Below are 23,181 nucleotides of genomic sequence, written 5' to 3'. Positions count from 1 at the left end.
GTCTCTGTGTCTTATTCCAACAGTAAGGCTTAGTATGTACTCATGCATGCTCTTCAGGCATTCCCAATATCCCAAAACTCGTTTAAATGACAAAAGCAAGCACCAAGACATGCTGTACCTGTGTGTAAAATGGTTAACATATACACATGAAGTGAGAAAACAAGAGGAAGACATTTCTCTATTTAAAGCATCTCTGACATTTTAGGAGGCAGTATTTGAGTCACGATGAATATTTGAGTCAGTATTTGAGTCATTGAGTCAGTCAGCTACACTTCAAAGTACTAAATAGCCTGGAGACTCGAGAGCACTGATGAAAATGAAGAGCTTTCATGTGCTGTGGATGTGGATGTGGATGTTTTTGTCAGGTCAGTTATTGTTTCATATTTTGACTTTCGTTCTACAGTACGGTCAATTATAATTTGCACAATAAGTATTACATGCACAGTTTAAACTCATTGCAAATCACCTTTGTCTTTCGGAGCAAGTGCACTAGTCCAACTCTAGTCCAACGTGCACATATTTAGTACTATACATGCTAAACAGATCACATCATCTAGGTCTTTTAAACTGAACTGTCATCACAATTTTTAAGATAAATTATTGCTTTGGTTTGACTGAAATCAAACTTTTAAAGTGCATGTAAACAATTATATCAACATTTATGCTCCAACTTAAAATACTGATCTGGAATCAGCTTTTCAACAAATTCTGAACATTCTCGCTAGAAACCGCAAACTATGAAACCATTCTCTGTATTCAAGGGTAATGAACTTAGAAACAGAGGAAGTAGCTGTTATTCTGTCAGAGTCTGCGAGTAACAGGAAAGTGTCTCTAAAGTGCAAAAAAAAAAAAAAAAACTAAAAGAGCATATATTTGACAAGAACATTAGTGCTTTGCTTCGTTTGTCTCTCCACATTGCATAATGCAATTAATCACAACAAATCTGAACATATTTGCGATTTCATATAGGCCTATAGCAATGTGTAACAGGCCTGTCTAAGCCTGTATGTGAAAGCAAGCCCTACCTTATGCTGACAGATTTTTTTACACCTGACCTTACACTGTTATAGTTTATTACATTGTTATCTTTTTCGTTTTTTTATTTTATTTTATATTTTATATTAAATAATAATCTTAAATATGTGTTTATACAAACAAATCAACAGGCCAGACATACATACAGGCCTATAGAATGGTGTGTAAACCAATTTATGAGGAAAAAATCTTAGTTTGTTCCGTTTAGACACATTTCAAGGGTTCCGCCAGTAGTGGGCGCTAGTGCAACATAAGCAACGACGTACATTCAAGTGAATGAGTAAAAGAGTGAGAGAAGGGCATACAAAATGGACTTGAACGCAGCTAGTGTCCTGCTTCTCATTGCATGTAGGCCTATCATGATAAATACTCTATCACACGATATATGGGCATGACCTCGATAACTTTTGGTCACATCATATATAGCTCATTATGTTAACATGATAATGAATGTCTCTGTCATCTTGTCTGCTCTGCTCTGTGTCAGAGGCAAAAGTGGGGATCAGGCAGCTCCTTCACATACACACAGACGACAGGTGACAGACAGTCCACAGTTGGGGCCGTTCAGTGGCATAAAATGGTTTTAAAATGACAATAATTTCATTCATCGCAATTATTTCTGGGACAATATCGCTCAATAAAAATTTGCATGGCTCTCAAGTGTCACGCATTGAGCGTGACAGTCACTCATTTCGGTCTTTTGTCACACTCTTCCGCCACACATTGTATTTCTCACGTGGAAAAACTATTTATAATATATTTTAAATGCCACAGCGTGTTGGGGGATGTCACTCTTGCCTGTCTTCACAACTTGAGAGTTGAAACTTAATGTTGTGGCTGCAGGATTTACATGGAAGAGAGTTTTGACTTATGTTCAGAGAATTTTAAATGGGAAAACACAGAGGGATTCAAAAGTCTCTTATGGAAGTATAGTATTTTCCACATCCTCTTTTTACTTTGATGGCAACAGAACTGGAGATGACATGAACAAAACCTCATGATTTTCTCCAGCATGATTTTAGATGTTCCAAAAAGCTTCAGTGGAAAAAAAATTCACCATTTGTACAAAGTTTCACACAAATGACACTCATTTACCAACATTCGCTTAGTCACCAAATAATACTGCAAAATCTGAAATATTTCTTATTTACAGCTTAACATTTCCTTGTTTCACAATCTTAAAAATTCAAAAACTTTAGTTCATGATTTAAATTAGATATTTAAACCCATGTTTTCCATGTGGACTCTTAAATCACACAGTATGTTAGATTTTTTTAGAGAACTAATGACTCCATTGTATTTCATTTATCAGGATTTAGGGATTCAGCAACAGATGGAACTGAGTTACATGGATACAGTGGGAAACACATCATCATTTCTTGTTCTCATAAATTGGCTTCAAACAACATTAAGTATTTCTGCAGAGATCCATGTGAAGACAGAGATATTTTAGTTCAATCTGACCGGTCACCTGAAGGGAGATACAAACTAGAGGATTCTGGGACAGGAACGTTCAACGTGATCATCACTGATCTACAGGAGTCCGACTCTGGGATTTACTGGTGTGGAGTGGATAGAACTGGACTAGACACATATCAGAAAGTCAATCTGACAGTATCTAAAGGTATCTATTTGTTTTCATTTTAATGAAGTTGAAAAATCCTCATTGTCATGTTAATATTTTACTCAAGCACGCAGACACATTCTTAACCCTCTGATGCTCTTTGGCCACTTTTAACCAATAATTTTACTTTTTGATATTTAAACATTCATCAGAATGGTATAAAACTTGGTGACTTTTATGGCACTTGCTATGTGAACGCACACACACACACAAAATTATTATGATTCGAAAAAGTAAAATGGTCCTAAAAAAAATTGTCACACTTGTTCTCCTTATGGTAAAAAATGACCACCTTAGAAATTAATGGGAAATAAAAAATGGGGGGTATAATCTAAAAATCAGCCATATTTGCAGAAAAAAGCACACCGCATAGGGGGGTATCCCAGAAAGCAGGTTATTTGACATAACCTGTTATATTTAAGGGTAAGTAGACCTAGACCCGGTTCTCAAGGATTCAGTGGGATAAAGGCCTGGCGCTGGACGATCCGCTACTTCCAGCCCCAAAGGGTGGTAGAGGACTTTTTTCCAGCCCCAAAGGGTGGTAGAGGGTTTTTCACTCTGGAGCAATATAGCGCACTATAGGACGCAGCAAGCCGACAGAGCCGAGCCTCTCAGTGCTTATATCTGTTTAAGGTGAGAACACGGGAGGAGACCGGCTCTACACGTAGACTATAAAACCTAGCGAACAAGTTAGGTGTCGCCCAGCCCGCAGCTCTACAGATATCTGTTAGTGAGGAGCCACGCGCCAGCGCCCAGGAGGATGCAACGCCTGTCGTGGAGTCAGCACGCAACCTGAGCAGGTAGGGCACGCCTTGTGTTTGTAAGCCAAGGCAATGTCATCCATTATCCAGTGGGCAAACCTCTGCTTGGAGACAGCCTTTCCCTTCTGCTGGCCTCCGAAACAGACAAAGAGCTGGTCTGAGGTCCTGAGGCTTTGAGTTCTGTCCATGTACACCTGTAGGTCCTCTACCTTCTTGATAGAGGCCAGTGCAACCAGCAGCAAAGTCTTCATGGACAGAAGCTTTAAGTCTGCTGACTGCATGGGGCTCAAAGGGAGCATCCTGAAGTGCTCAAAGCACCAGGGCAAGGTCTCAAGAGGGTATGGAGGGGGGTTGAGGAGGATTTAATCGTCTCGCCCCCCCAAAGGAACCTGACAAGGTCATGCTTCCCCACTGATTTGCCATCTATGCCATCTTCTACCCTATTGAACATCTTTGGGGGTCCTATTGGTGAGAGGAACACCACTCAACGAACAGGTTCCACTTTAGGGCATAAGCGTGTCTCGTAGACGGTGCTCGCGCCAAAACAATGGTGTTAAGTACCTCTGGGGGTAAGTCACCTAGAACCTCCGCGTCCTGTTCAGGGACCAGACATGGAGTTTCCAGAGGTCCAGACATGGGTGCCATAGGGTGCCCCGTCTCTGAGAGAGAAGGTCCTTTCTCAGAGGAATGGGCCAGGGAGGGGCTGTCACAAGGAGCTTGAGTTCTGGGAACCAGGTCCAAGTAGGCCAATAGGGAGCCACCAGCAGAACCTGCTCCTCATCCTCTGGGTCTGTGCAAGTAAAAACGCATATTTGCGAAGGTCCCAGAGCCAGCTGTGTGCCAGTGCATATGTGTGGTTTACCTGAGCCTCCCCGAACTCTCTCCAAATCAGCGATTTGCGACATGCAACGGGAGCGTATACTACCCTGCCGGTTGATGTATGCAACGATCGCAGTGTTGTCCGTACAGACCAGTTGTTGTCTGTACTGCCAGCAACTCAAGGCAGTTGATGTGCCAATGCAGTTGGGGGCCTGTCCACACCCCTGACACTGCATGCCCGTTGTACATGGCACCCCAGCCGGTGGCATAGGCAACACCACAGCATGCCTGGACACCTGTTCTAAGGGCACCCCTGCCCGAAGAAACAAGGGGTCCGACCACAGGCTGAAGGTCTGGCGGCACGCCGGTGTGATTGTCACCCGGTGAGTGCCACTTTGCCATGTCCTGCGTTTTATAACTATTCTCGAGAGTGTGCCAGTATGAGCCAGTCGTCAAGATAGTTGAGGATGCGAACGCCCTGTTCCTCCGTGAAGGCGTGGGGAGACAGGGACAGCCCGAAGGGCTGGACCTTGTACTAATATGCTCAACCCTCAAACGCATTCGAAGCATTTCTGCGTGAGTATTTTGAAGGGCAGCTTGTGGAGACTCTGATTCAAAACTCGCAGGTCCAAGATCAGTCGTAACCCACAGCTTTTCTTGGGTACAATGAAGTACGGGCTGTAAAACACCAACCTCATATCGGCAGGAGGGACCGGCTCTATCGCGTCCTATTTATCGGTAACGAGAGTGACGAGGAAACTTGAGTTGCAAGATGATATCTCATCTTTCAAAGATGAATCTCAGCAACTGTTACTCTAATGTGAAACATCCATCTACTAACAATTATGAATTTGAAATAAGATATTGGTAAATCTTAAAGGTTGGGTAGGTAGGAATTGTCTAAAAAACTTATTTTCCAAATTTGTTTAAACTTTATTTATATATCAATACATAATTAAAATGTAAGTACTCTGAAAAAGAAAGTATAAAAATCGAGTGTCTGTAGACCTCTCACGACTGTTTTAAAGACAGCTCATTATTTCCATTCACTCCACCCCCTCACTTCTGGGCTCCTTCCAAAGCCACGCCCCCAAAACACATGAACGCGCGACTCCGACCGCTGAGCTGGAAGATGCATTATTTACCTGAGACGAGCGGAGAGGAGCGCAGTGCATGCAGTGACATCATGTCAGAATCACATGTAATAAAAAAATCTATCTTTATCAACAAATAAGATGTATTTTAGCGCTACAGCCCTCCCTCCACAGCGGAGCCTGCCATGAACACGCAGGCTAGTAAACATGCAGGGACACTGATGACGGCGGATAAACAGTTATCGCACATTCACTGGTAGGGACGAAACATCAACAATATGCTTTACATTGACTATGGCCTGCCCATACTTTGACTACAAACTTGGTCCTCAAATCATTACGTATTTTGCAATACATGTAATGTAACTTCATAACGTTGCACTCTTTCTGTAAGTTATAAATAGCTAGCAAGATAATAATGGTAACGTTACAGTATCTAAGTAATTATTCTAGCGATGTGTAATGCTAAATAAGGTTTGCTAGTACATTATTTCAGCAACATGACAAGCCAGTGAATTAGCAGGTTTCTATTGTTGCTTTGCACAGTGCGTGACATTTTATCTGTATGCTATGCGGCTAGAGTTTTGACACTGAGTCATTGGGCTCCGACGCGCTTGTTTATCGTCATCGGTCTTTTTCCATTTACCTGTCTTTGTTGTATGAGCTGGTGCCACTCGGGAAATTGGCAGTTTTAGTTGTTTGTCCGCCATTAGCACAGCTGCGCGGCACACCGGCTATCTTGATTTTGAACGACGGTACGCGCTGTGCGAGAGAGGGGGGTGATCAGCACGTACACAAGCATGATTGACACTGCTAAGACACTCCTCCTGGCTCTGATTGGTTGTTTCTTACCGGGAGCGGTGTATTTCTGCAAATGGCAATAGGACCACTGGGAGGAGCCTGGGGAGCTTGATTTTTTCACAGATTATCTGTCTCACATTCTACTGTCAGGACATAATGACAGTTTTAACAAATATGTAAAAAATACATTTTTACAGAAGTTACCAACTGCAGCTTTAATGCTGAAACAACGCTAATAATACTATAGTTTGAAGAACTTACAATAATCAAATTAGCTTATTTTATATTGTAGCTTGCCATTATTTTTACAAATGTTTTAATTTGTCACTCTTCTGATTTGGCAAGATCACAATTATGAATATAAATATACAAGGTACAAAATCCCAAGCTAACGTAACAATAATCACCATTATGGTGACTTCAAATCAATTACAAATCAATTAAACAATATCATTCCTTACAGTGGCATGGATAAAGACAACTGTATCATGTGAATTCACAGTAAAACTAGAGCAGTAAATTACTGGGATGTCAGCATATTTTTTTCTGTTGATTCGCAGTAATTTGTAAGAAAATGGCACAGCAAGCATTCATTTCAGAGTAAATTTGACTACATTCATTTATCGTAAAATAATACTCTTTAATCCTGTAAATTCCTGGCGATCTTTTACAGTGTATTTAAGTACATCAACAAGTCAATGCACCTTTAATTGGAGGGAAATGATGCAGATGACGGCTATCTGAATGATTTAATGGTACAAAAATATCTTTTTATCTCTTCCTCAGCATCCTCGAACACTAGTGTATACATACTATATGCTGTCGGTGGTCTGGTCATAGCAGTGATCATATTTGTGGTCGCTGTTCATCAGTACAGGAAAAAAGTCAAGACATCAGCAAGTACAGGTAATAAATAAACAAGCCATGCCTACTATCAGCATCATTTAAAACAATAGGAAGATTTAATCAATGTATTTTTAAAACCATTCTTTGTTTTGATATTTCCATAGGCAGTGTGACGCCTGTCAACAAGCGTAATGAAGGCAGAGATGAACAGATGAGTGATGCCAAAGATTTTGTAAGTCACTCACTGACCTTAAAAAATAACCTAAAAACCCAACTTATTATTCTGTATGCAATGACCCAGCAGACATATTACTTGTGCACTTTTGTTTTCTTGATGCAGGAAGACAGTTTGTACGAGAATGACACTCCTAACACAGACAAGAGCACTAACGTGAAACCTATCAACAGACCTGAAGTCCCAAAGAGCCAAGTACATACAGTCTATGAGAATGTACAGCTCAACATGGGCCAGTCACATGAACTCTATGAGAATCTCTGATCCTAGTATTAAAGGAAACTTTTTTTTTTTTTTTTTCTTTTTTTTTTTTACTTTTTTTTTTTACTATGTTCTCTGTCACAAATTCCAAAACGAGTCGTTTTCTGAGCTTGGTTTCAATAAAAATGTACAGGCTGTTTTTAATTACCTCTTATATGTCAAAAGATCAAAGAGACCCATACAGGAAAAAAAATAAAAAATATTGAAATATATTTTAAAGTGTCAAAAATATATGTGGCATATATTCCAAATACATTGAAATATATTTGCATTGTTGTTCACTTATATTTATCATTTTGAAATATATAACAAAAATATATGATGTTAAGTGTGAAATATATTTACATGTATAAAATGTAATGTAAAATATATGACAAAATATATGGTCATAAAATGTTTAGCTTGCTAAAGAAGGGTCGAAAATGTATTTTGATCATAGTAATTCCTCTACCTTTTCCCCTATACACAACAGAAGGCTACCATATTTCACTAATGTATTATGACACACAGCTATAATAAATAATGTACTTACATTTAAATGACTGCAATGTAAAATGACAGATAGTTGCTTTCCTAGGACTATTAGGCCATATTAGGTGGCACGTACCTAACACTAAGTGCAATTATTAGATTTATTGTTGTGTTTTATTGACATCTTTCCTGAAGTAATTTAAATATTGAAAATATGCACAATATTTATGATGCAAGTATAACAGTGACACTCCAACAGTGAAGTACACTTAAACAATAGATAGAACTCAGTGTCTAACACTGCATACACACACTATTAAATAACTGTATTCAATTCTGTAAAAAGAATTCAAATAATGGTATTTCATATACAATATATATTTTGTACATTTATATACAATATATACATTTACAATATATACAGTATATACACATATACATCCAATACACCATGTTCAAAAAAAAATATTCTGACAGTAAAACACAGCTGTAATCTCACACAAAATCCATTAAAACATCATCTTCACACTATTCACAAATCTTAATATGTAATTCACTGGCAAATGGGGTGTAGAAAGGAAAACACATTTACCTTTAATTGATGATGCAGGAATAGCTGTGAGATGCCCAAGACATCTCATCACAGGTATAAAGTAGGAATGATTAGGTTGACTACTGAAGAAACTATGTTTTGTTTTGTTGAAGTACTGCCCTATTGCATAACAAGTGTTGTCGGTCCCAGTATGTAACATGAGGAACGTTTTTTACCTAAACAAAGTGTCTATCCTTCTACCCCCAGACGCAGTGTTGAAGAAATTGCCACAGGCCACCAAGGGACAACTGGGGACAGCAGTCAGCTCAAAAATAGCTGAACTCAGATTTAAAATGAAATAAATAAAAATGTAAAAAAATAAATTGAAAATGTGTTGTCCATCCATCCATCCATCCATCTTCTACCGCTTATCTGGGGCCGGGTCGCGGGGGCAGCAGTCTAAGCAGGGATGCCCAGACTTCCCTCTCCCTAGACACTTCCTCCAGCTCTTCCGGGGGGACACCGAGGCGTTCCCAGGCCAGCCGGGAGACATAGTCTCTCCAGCGTGTCCTAGGTCTTCCCCGGGGTCTCCTCCCGGTGGGACATGCCCGGAACGCCTTCCCGGGAAGGCGTCCAGGAGGCATCCGGAAAAGATGCCCGAGCCACCTCAACTGACCCCTCTCGATGTGGAGGAGCAGCGGCTCTACTCTGAGCTCCTCCCGAGTGACCGAGCTTCTCACCCTATCTCTAAGGGATCGCCCAGCCACCCTGCGGAGAAAGCTCATTTCGGCCGCTTGTATCCGGGATCTTGTCCTTTCGGTCATGACCCACAGCTCATGACCATAGGTGAGAGTAGGAACGTAGATTGACTGGTAAATCGAGAGCTTCGCCTTGCGGCTCAGCTCCTTCTTCACCACGACAGACCGGTACAGGGCCCGCATTACTGCAGAAGCTGCACCGATCCGCCTGTCAATCTCCCGTTCCATCCTTCCCTCACTCGTGAACAAGACCCCAAGATACTTGAACTCCTCCACTTGAGGCAGGAGCTCTCCACCAACCTGAAGCGGGCAAACCACCCTTTTCCGACTGAGAACCATGGCCTTGGATTTGGAGGTGCTGATTCTCATCCCAGCCGCTTCACACTCGGCTGCAAACCGTCCCAGTGCATGCTGGAGGTCCTGGTTTGATGAGGCCAACACGACAACATCATCCGCAAAGAGCAGAGATGAAATCGTGTGGTCCCCAAACCTGACCCCCTCCGGCCCCTGGCTGCGCCTAGAAATTCTGTCCATAAAAATTATGAACAGAACCGGCGACAAAGGGCAGCCCTGCCGGAGTCCAACACGCACCGGGAACAAGTCTGACTTACTGCTGGCAATACGAACCAAGCTCCTGCTCCGGTCGTACAGGGACCGGATAGCCCTTAGCAAAGGGCCCCGGACCCCATACTCCCGGAGCACCCTCCACAGGCCGCCGCGAGTGACACAGTCGAATGCCTTCTCCAAATCCACAAAGCACATGTGGATTGGTTGGGCAAACTCCCATGAGCCCTCCAGCACCCTGTAGAGGGTATAGAGCTGGTCCAGTGTTCCACGACCGGGACGAAAACCACACTGTTCCTCCTGAATCCGAGGTTCTACTATCGCCCGGGTTCTCCTCTCCAGTACCCTGGCATAGACTTTCCCAGGGAGGCTGAGAAGTGTGATCCCCCTATAGTTGGAGCACACCCTCCGATCCCCCTTCTTGAAAAGAGGGACCACCACCCCGGTCTGCCAGTCCAAAGGTACTGTCCCCGACCGCCACGCGATGTTGCAGAGGCGTGTCAGCCAAGACAGCCCCACAACATCCAGAGACTTGAGGTACTCAGGGCGGATCTCATCCACCCCCGGTGCCTTGCCACCGAGGAGTTTCTTGACTACCTCGGTGACTTCAGCTTGGGTGATGGACGAGTCCGCCTCCGAGCCCTCAGCCTCTGCTTCCTCAATGGAAGACGTGACGGCGGGATTGAGGAGATCCTCGAAGTATTCCTTCCACCGTCCGGTGATATCCCCAGTCGAGGTCAACAGCTGCCCACCTCCACTGTAAACAGCGTTGGTAGGGCACTGCTTCCCCCTCCTGAGGCGCCGGACGGTTTGCCAGAATCTCTTCGAGGCCGACCGATAGTCCTTCTCCATGGCCTCACCGAACTCCTCCCAGGCCCGAGTTTTTGCCTCCACAACCACCCGGGCTGCAGTCCGCTTGGCCCGTCGGTACCCATCAGCTGCCTCAGGAGTCCCACAAGCCAGCCAGGCCCGATGGGACTCCTTCTTCAGCTTGACGGCATCCCTTACTTCCGGTGTCCACCACCGGGTTCGGGGATTGCCGCCTCGACAGGCACCGGAGACCTTACGGCCACAGCTCCGAGTGGCCGCGTTGACAATGGAGGTGGAGAACATGGTCCACTCGGACTCAATATCTCCAGACTCCCTCGGGATCTGGTCGAAGCTCTGCTGGAGGTGGGAGTTGAAGATCTCTCTGACAGGAGATTCGGCCAAACGTTCCCAACAGACCCTCACAGTACGTTTGGGTCTGCCGAGTCTGTCCAGCTTCCTCCCCCGCCATCGGATCCAACTCACCACCAGGTGGTGATCAGTTGACAGCTCCACCCCTCTCTTCACCCGAGTGTCCAAGACATACGGCCGGAGGTCGGATGAAACGACCACAAAGTCGATCATCGACCTCCGGCCTAGGGTGTCCTGGTGCCATGTGCACTGATGGACACCCTTATGCTTGAACATGGTGTTCGTTATGGACAAGCTGTAACTAGCACAGAAGTCCAATAACAGAACACCACTCGGGTTCAGATCAGGGGGGCCGTTCCTCCCAATCACGCCCCTCCAGGTGTCACTGTCGCTGCCCACGTGGGCGTTGAAGTCCCCCAGTAGAACGACGGAGTCCCCAGTCGGAGCACTTTCCAGCACCCCTCCCAGAGACTCCAAGAAGGCCGGGTACTCTGCACTGCCGTTCGGCCCGTAAGCACAAACGACAGTGAGAGACCTATCCCCGACCCGAAGGCGTAGGGAAGCGACCCTCTCGTTCACCGGGGTGAACTCCAACACATGGCGGCTGAGCTGGGGGGCTATAAGCAAACCCACACCAGCCCGCCGCCTCTCACCATGGGCAACTCCAGAGTGGTGAAGAGTCCATCCTCTCTCGAGGAGTGTGGTTCCAGAGCCCAAGCCGTGCGTAGAGGTGATCCCAACTATCTCTAGTCGGAATCTCTGAACCTCACGCACAACCTCAGGCTCCTTCCCCGCCAGAGAGGTGACATTCCATGTCCCTAGAGCTAGATTCCGCATCCAGGGATCGGGTTGTCTAGGCCCCTGCCTTCGACTGCCGCCCGATCCACTTAGCACCGGCCCCTTACGGTCCCTCCTGCAGGTGGTGGGTCCACGGGAGGGTGGCCCCACGTCGCTCCTTCGGGCTGAGCCCGGCCGGACCCCATGGGGGGAGGCCCGACCACCAGGCGCTCGCGTACGAGCGTACAACTACAAGTACAACTACAAGTAACTACAAGTTACTTCCTCATATGACCACAAGGGGTGTCAGGTTGGATTTTGTTTATCTCCTTTTATATCAATTTTGTAAGCTTTTTGTTTATAGTTTGTATAATCATATTTTGCATGGCTATTCTAAAATATTTGTTTCTTGTATCTTGGACAATGTCACCATAGACATCAGTTCAACTTCCATCAATATAAAGTGTAGCGTCAGTTCTGGCAGGTCATGTTAGTCAAGCTCTCATCAGTGACTCTCAAATGATCATCAAAAAATCATTATATGTCACTTTTTATATAATCTGGAATCAAGTAAAATATATCAACACATAGTTTGGAATTTATGAGTTGTATCTCCCAGGATATGTTATCCTATTAGGGTATAAAAAGTCCCAAGTCATCAATGTCTCCTTGATGTATTTGATGCAAATAAAATATGTCATATGCAAAATAAACTGCATGTATGACAAGTCAATGGGTGTTCAGAAATTCATACAGGTTTGAAACAACTTAAGGGTGAGTATATGGTGACAGAATTTTCATTTTGAAGTGAACTATCCCTTTAAGATTGTTTTAATAATTTCTGGCTTTCTGGGACCTGAACCTGATCCTGCGTAAAAAGGGAATGTCCATTCAAACCAAAAGTTAATCAAGAGGAAGTGGTCAGGTTCTGGATAGGAGTGTGTGGGTGTTTCGAAACCAGCGTACATGTGAGAATGTGAGTACACAGGAGGATACAGGCATACATGTTTACTACTGCTCTTGATGGTATAAGAGATCCTAACGCCAATATTAACGCTTAGAAAGCTAAAACTGGACCAAACCATCCATAATAGAATCCCTACTCAAAATGAAGTTCTTCAGTGTTCTCTGGCTCTGGATGTTTCTGTCAGGTAAGTTCTCAATAGATGTGTGATATAAACTCTACTGTCTATGGGAATCATTCAGTTTGCTGAGCACCATGCAAGCAAATAAGAGTACGGGTGTTCCAATTGATCGGGCGCCGATCAGATGACGCAAACTCGCCAGACATTTTTTCTATGTGCAGCTAAAATCACTTAACTACACAGAAAAAAATCCAGTGTTAAATGAATTATCCTGGGAGTTTTTTAAGCAACTTTTAAGAAATCCTTTGGATTACGTTGAAAATGCTGGATCTAATGCTGTAGAATCACAAGGCTGCTGTAATCAATAAGGTAAACCTAACTCAGAGATTAGGAAATAAATTAGCTCGGTGATTCAGGTCAAATGATGATTATGTCAAAACACATCCAACACCACCTGATCAACTGTATAAAATACTACAGTTAACACACAGAGAGAGAGGTCATAAATATAAGTATGTGTTTAGTCAGATCTCTCTGAACAAATAATTTCTCCATCTATTATATCTGTTTGCATTTGTGCTGAAAATATAATACATTTACAGTAAATAAATGCAGTGGCTGTTAAACACTGATGCTTCCTATTATAATGTTGACAATAAGTACAGTAATAGGCAATAAGTGTAACAGTAAGTTACATTTGCAACTGAACAACTGAAACCGAAGAGTCCCGAAGAGGAACTGATCAGTAAAAACCCTGTTTTCCTAAAACAGAATTTAAGACTTCAACTACTAGAGACATTTCTGGATATATCGGAAGATACGTCACCATTTCTTGTTCTCATAAATGGGCTTCAACCAACATTAAGTATTTCTGCAGAGATCCATGTGGAGACAGAGATATTTTAGTTAAATCTGACCGGTCACCTAAAGGGAGATACACACTGGAGGACTCTGGGACAGGAACGTTCACCGTGACCATCACTGATCTACAGGAGTCCGACTCTGGGATTTACAAGTGTGGAGTGCAGAGAACCGGACTAGACACATATCTGGAAGTCCATCTAACAGTATCTAAAGGTAATAATGGCAGGCAACATTATTATGCATTACATTACTTTGCCAAGCTATCAATGGCTGCCACATACTCAAATCTTATCCTTAATCCTAATTTTGCCTGTGTGAGACAGCAATGAAGGTTTGCAGTACAACTGTTTGTTTCATATTAAATGGCTAAGTAAGCTATTTAGGCAACAGTACTGTTCTTCAGGATGATCCCAGAAATGCAGATGTGTCTTTGACAATATCTCTAAAACTTACAAACAGACAACACAAAGAACTTGGAAGAAGTGACTTATCTTAAGACGAAGGAAACATGGACAATTGCTGAACCGACTACACCAAGACACTCAGCTTCCATATCTTCAACCATTAAGGACAGCGCACGCTCACTGACATCAACAGGTAGACAAACATTTGAATGCCTGTATTTCTATCTTACCTCAATCTGTCATTTGTCCACAGAGTGTGTCTGTGAAGTTTCAGCTCAAAATACCCCACAGATCATATTTTATAGCATGCCCTAATTATAAATGTGCATTTATGAATTATACAGATTTTGAGCGTTTTCGGTTACAAATCACGACATAGCTCTGGTCTCTGTGAATACAGTCAGAGACAATGGTAACTTTAGCCACATTAGCCATACAGCGTGCTAACAAGTGCATTCAGAAAGACAATTTGCAAACATTCCCAAAATATAAAGTCTGATACTTACATGTTCTGGATATTAAGGTGGATGATGAACAGTAGGTATTGACCCATTTTTGAGAATTGTATCACTAGCTGCTCTAGCGACGATATAAACATGGCGGACTGTGTGCGGCTCACTTAGGGCGGGATCTATGCTAATAGGGAAGAGATCGTCACCAATCATGGGTGGGGCTTGTCCTACTGTGACATCACAGAAGGCTGAAACCTGGAACAGCTTTTGAGACACTGATTTATGGGGATTAATAGGAAATGAGTGGGTGGATTTTTTTTTTACCATTATAGGGTGGTTGTTGACACACTGTTGAACTTGACTAATTTTGCATAATTGGTCCACTTTAAGGCTTAACAGATGTTGCTGTCTCCTCCTTTTAAAGGTTTTGTCAAACCATCTGGTCCAGCTGGCAAAAAAGCAGGTGAGTTGCAGCCCCTTTATAGATAGATTGACATTTTACGTGTCTTATTTAAGTTATGCAAACTGTTTCCATTTTCTTTCGTCACTATATATGTAAATTAAAATGTTATGACCCAAAAGTCCTCTATATGATATAAAGGTGTCATGAAAAATTAACTTTTACTTTTAAATTGCACCTTATCTGTCCATATATTCCCAGTGCCTGTGCATCTTATTCTCTATGCTGCTATTGGACTGGTTGTTATGTTGATCATATCTTCAGTTGGACTGGTCACTCATCAATGGAGAAAGAGAGTCAAGCAATCAAGTGTGTAAATATTCAAATATGACAGAAAAAAAACAGAAAAAAAAAACTAAATACATTTTGGAAGTTAATTTCACAAAAAAAAAAAAAACAAACATATTCTTTGCTTTATTTCAGGATATTTTACAGCTAGATCTATACACAATGAGCGTCACAGCGAGGAGGTGAGTGGCACACAGGAACATCATAAGATCCGAGACACCACAAACACACAACTTCTGCTTACTTTATAAACCATTTCAATGGCTGATTAGCAATTGAATAACAGTTTGTGTTTGTGATTCAGGCCATCGGTGTTTATGCGAACACTCCTGATGGCAGACCCTACGCCACCCTAAAGAAATCCAGTAACAAGTCAAAGGACAAGAACCAATCAGATCCAATCTATCAGAACCTACACTTCAACACTAGCCAGGAAGAGGCTGTCTATGGCAATATCTAAAAAAAAAATGCACTCCACTATCCTCAACCTCGAACACTCAACATGTTCTACATTACAAGCCTGAAACAAGTGTGTCAGGACAATTTGTCTGGACATTAACACCATTTCTGAACAGTATATGAAAAAAAAAAGCTTTAAAAAAAAAAAAAAAACATGTCACGTCTGCTCCAAATGCAATATTTTTCTGTCCCGCAAGCAGAGAAAATGGCACCAAATGCAGTATTTGTTCCACTTAAGATACCGTCAATATGTTTCCATACTTTTATGCGCATTTTGGGATATCACGTTAAAAATGAGATGTGCACTGTTAGACCTTACCGGGTTTTTTTACAGTAAAATACTGGCAACACTGTTGCCAGTAATATACTGTTAATTGTACAGTTCTTTACTGTAATCTACAGTTTGTTTCTGTAAAAATGCACTAAATTAAAATTCAAGTTAACGAATTACACTTGCAGAAACCGACTGCCTTAAATTGACCAACTGTCATTTAAATGTATTAACAAAAATGTATAATGCATTAATAATGTGAGCAAAGTATTACTGTGAACTTCTTTCATTTGAGACCACTAAAAAACTTTTGTAAATAAAGAGATTTCCACTGGACCAGCAACTACACAATCAGCGCCTGTTAAATAAAGCAACATGCAGCAAATCATCAATGTCTGTAGATCTTCTCCTGGACTGAAGCACAGGCTCTACTCTTCTGCACAACGGTGACCCAAAAAATACATTTTACAGTAAACTACTGGCAACAGTGTTGCCAGTATATACCTGTTTTATAACTTACAGTTTATTACTGTTAAAATACATTTTGTGGGTGTGTCTTTTTATCTTACACTGTTAACTCTTTACACCCCACAGGAAAATCCACACTACAAAGAGTAAAAAGTAACATTGACGCAGTGTTGCAGTGAGATAATTAAGAGAATATGTTGAATAATAAGTTAATAAGTGAAATAAGTGATTGTTGAGCATTAGTGATGAACACCTGCTGTTAACAAGCAGAATCACTGAAGGAAAGAGGAACACAAGAACAGAAAATAGAGAAACACAAGAACTACAACTGACTTCCAGCCATTACACATTTTTACACTTATTATTAACAGTATGACTTTATTTCTGTCATACATCTACAGAAGTTGTTATTGAGATGTTTAATTGAAAATGTTTGCTTTGAAGTTACCATGATGGAGATCAGTGCTTGCTTTAGTTGGGATGCTGACCCTTGACTATTTAACATTAGTATTTCACTGGCTGAATGAACTGTGTCTTTGCACTTGTGCACACACAGCTTGTGAATAATTGCAGTTATACTGATTATGATGAAAAAAAATCATCGTATAGCCTGTTCATACACTAAATCTCTTTCAGTTTTAAATTCTGTATTAAAGTGTTATATTACCACCACTGTGAAACCATAGTAAAAAATTACAATGATAATTGTATTTGATAATTGTATAATTTAACACATAATGTACAGCCTAAAAAAGAAACAGAGCTACAATGTCTTGTAGAAACACAGAAATATCAAAAATCTGCATATGTCTCTCATCAATGGTGGCAATAATTTATTTGTATTTATTTATTCATGCAGCAGTGCATGCTGGGAGTTTTATACAATCCTGGAACCCAGCATGCATTGCGACATGAAAGTTTTTATTGTCACCATTGTTGAGATTCATGTGCTGATTGTTGATGTCTGTGTGTGTCTGAGTTAAGCAGGAGTTCTGCCTTCGACTGCCGCCCGATCCACTTAGCACCGGCCCCTTACGGTCCCTCCTGCAGGTGGTGGGTCCACGGGAGGGTGGCCCCACGTCGCTCCTTCGGGCTGAGCCCGGCCGGACCCCATGGGGGGAGGCCCGACCACCAGGCGCTCGCGTACGAGCGTACAACTACAAGTACAACTACAAGTAACTACAAGTTACTTCCTCATATGACCACAAGGGGTGTCAGGTTGGATTTTGTTTATCTCCTTTTATATCAATTTTGTAAGCTTTTTGTTTATAGTTTGTATAATCATATTTTGCATGGCTATTCTAAAATATTTGTTTCTTGTATCTTGGACAATGTCACCATAGACATCAGTTCAACTTCCATCAATATAAAGTGTAGCGTCAGTTCTGGCAGGTCATGTTAGTCAAGCTCTCATCAGTGACTCTCAAATGATCATCAAAAAATCATTATATGTCACTTTTTATATAATCTGGAATCAAGTAAAATATATCAACACATAGTTTGGAATTTATGAGTTGTATCTCCCAGGATATGTTATCCTATTAGGGTATAAAAAGTCCCAAGTCATCAATGTCTCCTTGATGTATTTGATGCAAATAAAATATGTCATATGCAAAATAAACTGCATGTATGACAAGTCAATGGGTGTTCAGAAATTCATACAGGTTTGAAACAACTTAAGGGTGAGTATATGGTGACAGAATTTTCATTTTGAAGTGAACTATCCCTTTAAGATTGTTTTAATAATTTCTGGCTTTCTGGGACCTGAACCTGATCCTGCGTAAAAAGGGAATGTCCATTCAAACCAAAAGTTAATCAAGAGGAAGTGGTCAGGTTCTGGATAGGAGTGTGTGGGTGTTTCGAAACCAGCGTACATGTGAGAATGTGAGTACACAGGAGGATACAGGCATACATGTTTACTACTGCTCTTGATGGTATAAGAGATCCTAACGCCAATATTAACGCTTAGAAAGCTAAAACTGGACCAAACCATCCATAATAGAATCCCTACTCAAAATGAAGTTCTTCAGTGTTCTCTGGCTCTGGATGTTTCTGTCAGGTAAGTTCTCAATAGATGTGTGATATAAACTCTACTGTCTATGGGAATCATTCAGTTTGCTGAGCACCATGCAAGCAAATAAGAGTACGGGTGTTCCAATTGATCGGGCGCCGATCAGATGACGCAAACTCGCCAGACATTTTTTCTATGTGCAGCTAAAATCACTTAACTACACAGAAAAAAATCCAGTGTTAAATGAATTATCCTGGGAGTTTTTTAAGCAACTTTTAAGAAATCCTTTGGATTACGTTGAAAATGCTGGATCTAATGCTGTAGAATCACAAGGCTGCTGTAATCAATAAGGTAAACCTAACTCAGAGATTAGGAAATAAATTAGCTCGGTGATTCAGGTCAAATGATGATTATGTCAAAACACATCCAACACCACCTGATCAACTGTATAAAATACTACAGTTAACACACAGAGAGAGAGGTCATAAATATAAGTATGTGTTTAGTCAGATCTCTCTGAACAAATAATTTCTCCATCTATTATATCTGTTTGCATTTGTGCTGAAAATATAATACATTTACAGTAAATAAATGCAGTGGCTGTTAAACACTGATGCTTCCTATTATAATGTTGACAATAAGTACAGTAATAGGCAATAAGTGTAACAGTAAGTTACATTTGCAACTGAACAACTGAAACCGAAGAGTCCCGAAGAGGAACTGATCAGTAAAAACCCTGTTTTCCTAAAACAGAATTTAAGACTTCAACTACTAGAGACATTTCTGGATATATCGGAAGATACGTCACCATTTCTTGTTCTCATAAATGGGCTTCAACCAACATTAAGTATTTCTGCAGAGATCCATGTGGAGACAGAGATATTTTAGTTAAATCTGACCGGTCACCTAAAGGGAGATACACACTGGAGGACTCTGGGACAGGAACGTTCACCGTGACCATCACTGATCTACAGGAGTCCGACTCTGGGATTTACAAGTGTGGAGTGCAGAGAACCGGACTAGACACATATCTGGAAGTCCATCTAACAGTATCTAAAGGTAATAATGGCAGGCAACATTATTATGCATTACATTACTTTGCCAAGCTATCAATGGCTGCCACATACTCAAATCTTATCCTTAATCCTAATTTTGCCTGTGTGAGACAGCAATGAAGGTTTGCAGTACAACTGTTTGTTTCATATTAAATGGCTAAGTAAGCTATTTAGGCAACAGTACTGTTCTTCAGGATGATCCCAGAAATGCAGATGTGTCTTTGACAATATCTCTAAAACTTACAAACAGACAACACAAAGAACTTGGAAGAAGTGACTTATCTTAAGACGACGGAAACATGGACAATTGCTGAACCGACTACACCAAGACACTCAGCTTCCATATCTTCAACCATTAAGGACAGCGCACGCTCACTGACATCAACAGGTAGACAAACATTTGAATGCCTGTATTTCTATCTTACCTCAATCTGTCATTTGTCCACAGAGTGTGTCTGTGAAGTTTCAGCTCAAAATACCCCACAGATCATATTTTATAGCATGCCCTAATTATAAATGTGCATTTATGAATTATACAGATTTTGAGCGTTTTCGGTTACAAATCACGACATAGCTCTGGTCTCTGTGAATACAGTCAGAGACAATGGTAACTTTAGCCACATTAGCCATACAGCGTGCTAACAAGTGCATTCAGAAAGACAATTTGCAAACATTCCCAAAATATAAAGTCTGATACTTACATGTTCTGGATATTAAGGTGGATGATGAACAGTAGGTATTGACCCATTTTTGAGAATTGTATCACTAGCTGCTCTAGCGACGATATAAACATGGCGGACTGTGTGCGGCTCACTTAGGGCGGGATCTATGCTAATAGGGAAGAGATCGTCACCAATCATGGGTGGGGCTTGTCCTACTGTGACATCACAGAAGGCTGAAACCTGGAACAGCTTTTGAGACACTGATTTATGGGGATTAATAGGAAATGAGTGGGTGGATTTTTTTTTTACCATTATAGGGTGGTTGTTGACACACTGTTGAACTTGACTAATTTTGCATAATTGGTCCACTTTAAGGCTTAACAGATGTTGCTGTCTCCTCCTTTTAAAGGTTTTGTCAAACCATCTGGTCCAGCTGGCAAAAAAGCAGGTGAGTTGCAGCCCCTTTATAGATAGATTGACATTTTACGTGTCTTATTTAAGTTATGCAAACTGTTTCCATTTTCTTTCGTCACTATATATGTAAATTAAAATGTTATGACCCAAAAGTCCTCTATATGATATAAAGGTGTCATGAAAAATTAACTTTTACTTTTAAATTGCACCTTATCTGTCCATATATTCCCAGTGCCTGTGCATCTTATTCTCTATGCTGCTATTGGACTGGTTGTTATGTTGATCATATCTTCAGTTGGACTGGTCACTCATCAATGGAGAAAGAGAGTCAAGCAATCAAGTGTGTAAATATTCAAATATGACAGAAAAAAAACAGAAAAAAAAACCTAAATACATTTTGGAAGTTAATTTCACAAAAAAAAAAAAAAAAAACATATTCTTTGCTTTATTTCAGGATATTTTACAGCTAGATCTATACACAATGAGCGTCACAGCGAGGAGGTGAGTGGCACACAGGAACATCATAAGATCCGAGACACCACAAACACACAACTTCTGCTTACTTTATAAACCATTTCAATGGCTGATTAGCAATTGAATAACAGTTTGTGTTTGTGATTCAGGCCATCGGTGTTTATGCGAACACTCCTGATGGCAGACCCTACGCCACCCTAAAGAAATCCAGTAACAAGTCAAAGGACAAGAACCAATCAGATCCAATCTATCAGAACCTACACTTCAACACTAGCCAGGAAGAGGCTGTCTATGGCAATATCTAAAAAAAAAATGCACTCCACTATCCTCAACCTCGAACACTCAACATGTTCTACATTACAAGCCTGAAACAAGTGTGTCAGGACAATTTGTCTGGACATTAACACCATTTCTGAACAGTATATGAAAAAAAAAAGCTTTAAAAAAAAAAAAAAAACATGTCACGTCTGCTCCAAATGCAATATTTTTCTGTCCCGCAAGCAGAGAAAATGGCACCAAATGCAGTATTTGTTCCACTTAAGATACCGTCAATATGTTTCCATACTTTTATGCGCATTTTGGGATATCACGTTAAAAATGAGATGTGCACTGTTAGACCTTACCGGGTTTTTTTACAGTAAAATACTGGCAACACTGTTGCCAGTAATATACTGTTAATTGTACAGTTCTTTACTGTAATCTACAGTTTGTTTCTGTAAAAATGCACTAAATTAAAATTCAAGTTAACGAATTACACTTGCAGAAACCGACTGCCTTAAATTGACCAACTGTCATTTAAATGTATTAACAAAAATGTATAATGCATTAATAATGTGAGCAAAGTATTACTGTGAACTTCTTTCATTTGAGACCACTAAAAAACTTTTGTAAATAAAGAGATTTCCACTGGACCAGCAACTACACAATCAGCGCCTGTTAAATAAAGCAACATGCAGCAAATCATCAATGTCTGTAGATCTTCTCCTGGACTGAAGCACAGGCTCTACTCTTCTGCACAACGGTGACCCAAAAAATACATTTTACAGTAAACTACTGGCAACAGTGTTGCCAGTATATACCTGTTTTATAACTTACAGTTTATTACTGTTAAAATACATTTTGTGGGTGTGTCTTTTTATCTTACACTGTTAACTCTTTACACCCCACAGGAAAATCCACACTACAAAGAGTAAAAAGTAACATTGACGCAGTGTTGCAGTGAGATAATTAAGAGAATATGTTGAATAATAAGTTAATAAGTGAAATAAGTGATTGTTGAGCATTAGTGATGAACACCTGCTGTTAACAAGCAGAATCACTGAAGGAAAGAGGAACACAAGAACAGAAAATAGAGAAACACAAGAACTACAACTGACTTCCAGCCATTACACATTTTTACACTTATTATTAACAGTATGACTTTATTTCTGTCATACATCTACAGAAGTTGTTATTGAGATGTTTAATTGAAAATGTTTGCTTTGAAGTTACCATGATGGAGATCAGTGCTTGCTTTAGTTGGGATGCTGACCCTTGACTATTTAACATTAGTATTTCACTGGCTGAATGAACTGTGTCTTTGCACTTGTGCACACACAGCTTGTGAATAATTGCAGTTATACTGATTATGATGAAAAAAAATCATCGTATAGCCTGTTCATACACTAAATCTCTTTCAGTTTTAAATTCTGTATTAAAGTGTTATATTACCACCACTGTGAAACCATAGTAAAAAATTACAATGATAATTGTATTTGATAATTGTATAATTTAACACATAATGTACAGCCTAAAAAAGAAACAGAGCTACAATGTCTTGTAGAAACACAGAAATATCAAAAATCTGCATATGTCTCTCATCAATGGTGGCAATAATTTATTTGTATTTATTTATTCATGCAGCAGTGCATGCTGGGAGTTTTATACAATCCTGGAACCCAGCATGCATTGCGACATGAAAGTTTTTATTGTCACCATTGTTGAGATTCATGTGCTGATTGTTGATGTCTGTGTGTGTCTGAGTTAAGCAGGAGTTCAAAAAGTTTTAATACACTATA

At 40.7% G+C, this 23,181-nt stretch overlaps 3 protein-coding genes across 4 annotated transcripts; all 3 read left to right on the top strand.

The window, feature by feature from the left end:
- Positions 1 to 289: 289 nt before the first annotated feature.
- Positions 290 to 7,690, top strand: LOC309493831 (uncharacterized protein). Its single transcript, XM_082163096.1, has 5 exons — positions 290 to 365; positions 2,348 to 2,659; positions 6,921 to 7,040; positions 7,145 to 7,212; positions 7,321 to 7,690. The coding sequence occupies exons 1-5, from the start codon at positions 311 to 313 to the stop codon at positions 7,477 to 7,479; spliced, it is 714 nt and encodes a 237-aa protein (XP_082019222.1). The 5' UTR covers positions 290 to 310; the 3' UTR covers positions 7,480 to 7,690.
- A 5,035-nt stretch (positions 7,691 to 12,725) lies between these two features.
- On the top strand, positions 12,726 to 17,492 carry LOC309493812 (CMRF35-like molecule 1). Its single transcript, XM_082163071.1, has 7 exons — positions 12,726 to 12,908; positions 13,614 to 13,919; positions 14,166 to 14,303; positions 14,987 to 15,025; positions 15,224 to 15,331; positions 15,446 to 15,492; positions 15,615 to 17,492. The coding sequence occupies exons 1-7, from the start codon at positions 12,866 to 12,868 to the stop codon at positions 15,768 to 15,770; spliced, it is 837 nt and encodes a 278-aa protein (XP_082019197.1). The 5' UTR covers positions 12,726 to 12,865; the 3' UTR covers positions 15,771 to 17,492.
- An 893-nt stretch (positions 17,493 to 18,385) lies between these two features.
- On the top strand, positions 18,386 to 21,727 carry LOC309493811 (CMRF35-like molecule 8). 2 transcript variants are annotated; one of them, XM_082163069.1, is made up of 7 exons: positions 18,386 to 18,567; positions 19,273 to 19,578; positions 19,825 to 19,962; positions 20,646 to 20,684; positions 20,883 to 20,990; positions 21,105 to 21,151; positions 21,274 to 21,727. In XM_082163069.1, the coding sequence occupies exons 1-7, from the start codon at positions 18,525 to 18,527 to the stop codon at positions 21,427 to 21,429; spliced, it is 837 nt and encodes a 278-aa protein (XP_082019195.1). In that variant the 5' UTR covers positions 18,386 to 18,524; the 3' UTR covers positions 21,430 to 21,727. The 2 variants fall into 2 exon arrangements, with proteins under 2 accessions (XP_082019195.1, XP_082019196.1); XM_082163070.1 differs by lacking the exon at positions 20,646 to 20,684 and having other exon boundaries at positions 18,387 to 18,567.
- The last annotated feature ends 1,454 nt before the right edge of the window (positions 21,728 to 23,181 follow it).

The sequence above is a fragment of the Leuciscus leuciscus genome, assembly GCF_965113295.1.
Source record: "Leuciscus leuciscus genome assembly, chromosome: 3".
NCBI classification, from domain to species: Eukaryota; Metazoa; Chordata; class Actinopteri; order Cypriniformes; family Leuciscidae; genus Leuciscus; species Leuciscus leuciscus.
This window is presented reverse-complemented; position numbering and strand designations above follow the sequence as displayed.

Bases quoted from the DNA above. Each gene is read 5' to 3' on its own strand.
- LOC309493812 (XM_082163071.1), top strand. From the start codon at position 12,866: ATGAAGTTCTTCAGTGTTCTCTGGCTCTGGATGTTTCTGTCAG. The intron at 14,304-14,986 runs GTAGACAAACAT...CTCCTTTTAAAG, and splicing joins ACGCTCACTGACATCAACAG to GTTTTGTCAAACCATCTGGT. The intron at 15,332-15,445 runs GTGTGTAAATAT...GCTTTATTTCAG, and splicing joins AAAGAGAGTCAAGCAATCAA to GATATTTTACAGCTAGATCT.
- LOC309493831 (XM_082163096.1), top strand. From the start codon at position 311: ATGAAAATGAAGAGCTTTCATGTGCTGTGGATGTGGATGTGGATGTTT. The intron at 366-2,347 runs GTCAGTTATTGT...TTCATTTATCAG, and splicing joins GATGTGGATGTTTTTGTCAG to GATTTAGGGATTCAGCAACA. The intron at 7,041-7,144 runs GTAATAAATAAA...ATATTTCCATAG, and splicing joins CAAGACATCAGCAAGTACAG to GCAGTGTGACGCCTGTCAAC.
- LOC309493811 (XM_082163069.1), top strand. From the start codon at position 18,525: ATGAAGTTCTTCAGTGTTCTCTGGCTCTGGATGTTTCTGTCAG. The intron at 20,685-20,882 runs GTGAGTTGCAGC...ATATATTCCCAG, and splicing joins TCCAGCTGGCAAAAAAGCAG to TGCCTGTGCATCTTATTCTC. The intron at 21,152-21,273 runs GTGAGTGGCACA...TTTGTGATTCAG, and splicing joins ATGAGCGTCACAGCGAGGAG to GCCATCGGTGTTTATGCGAA.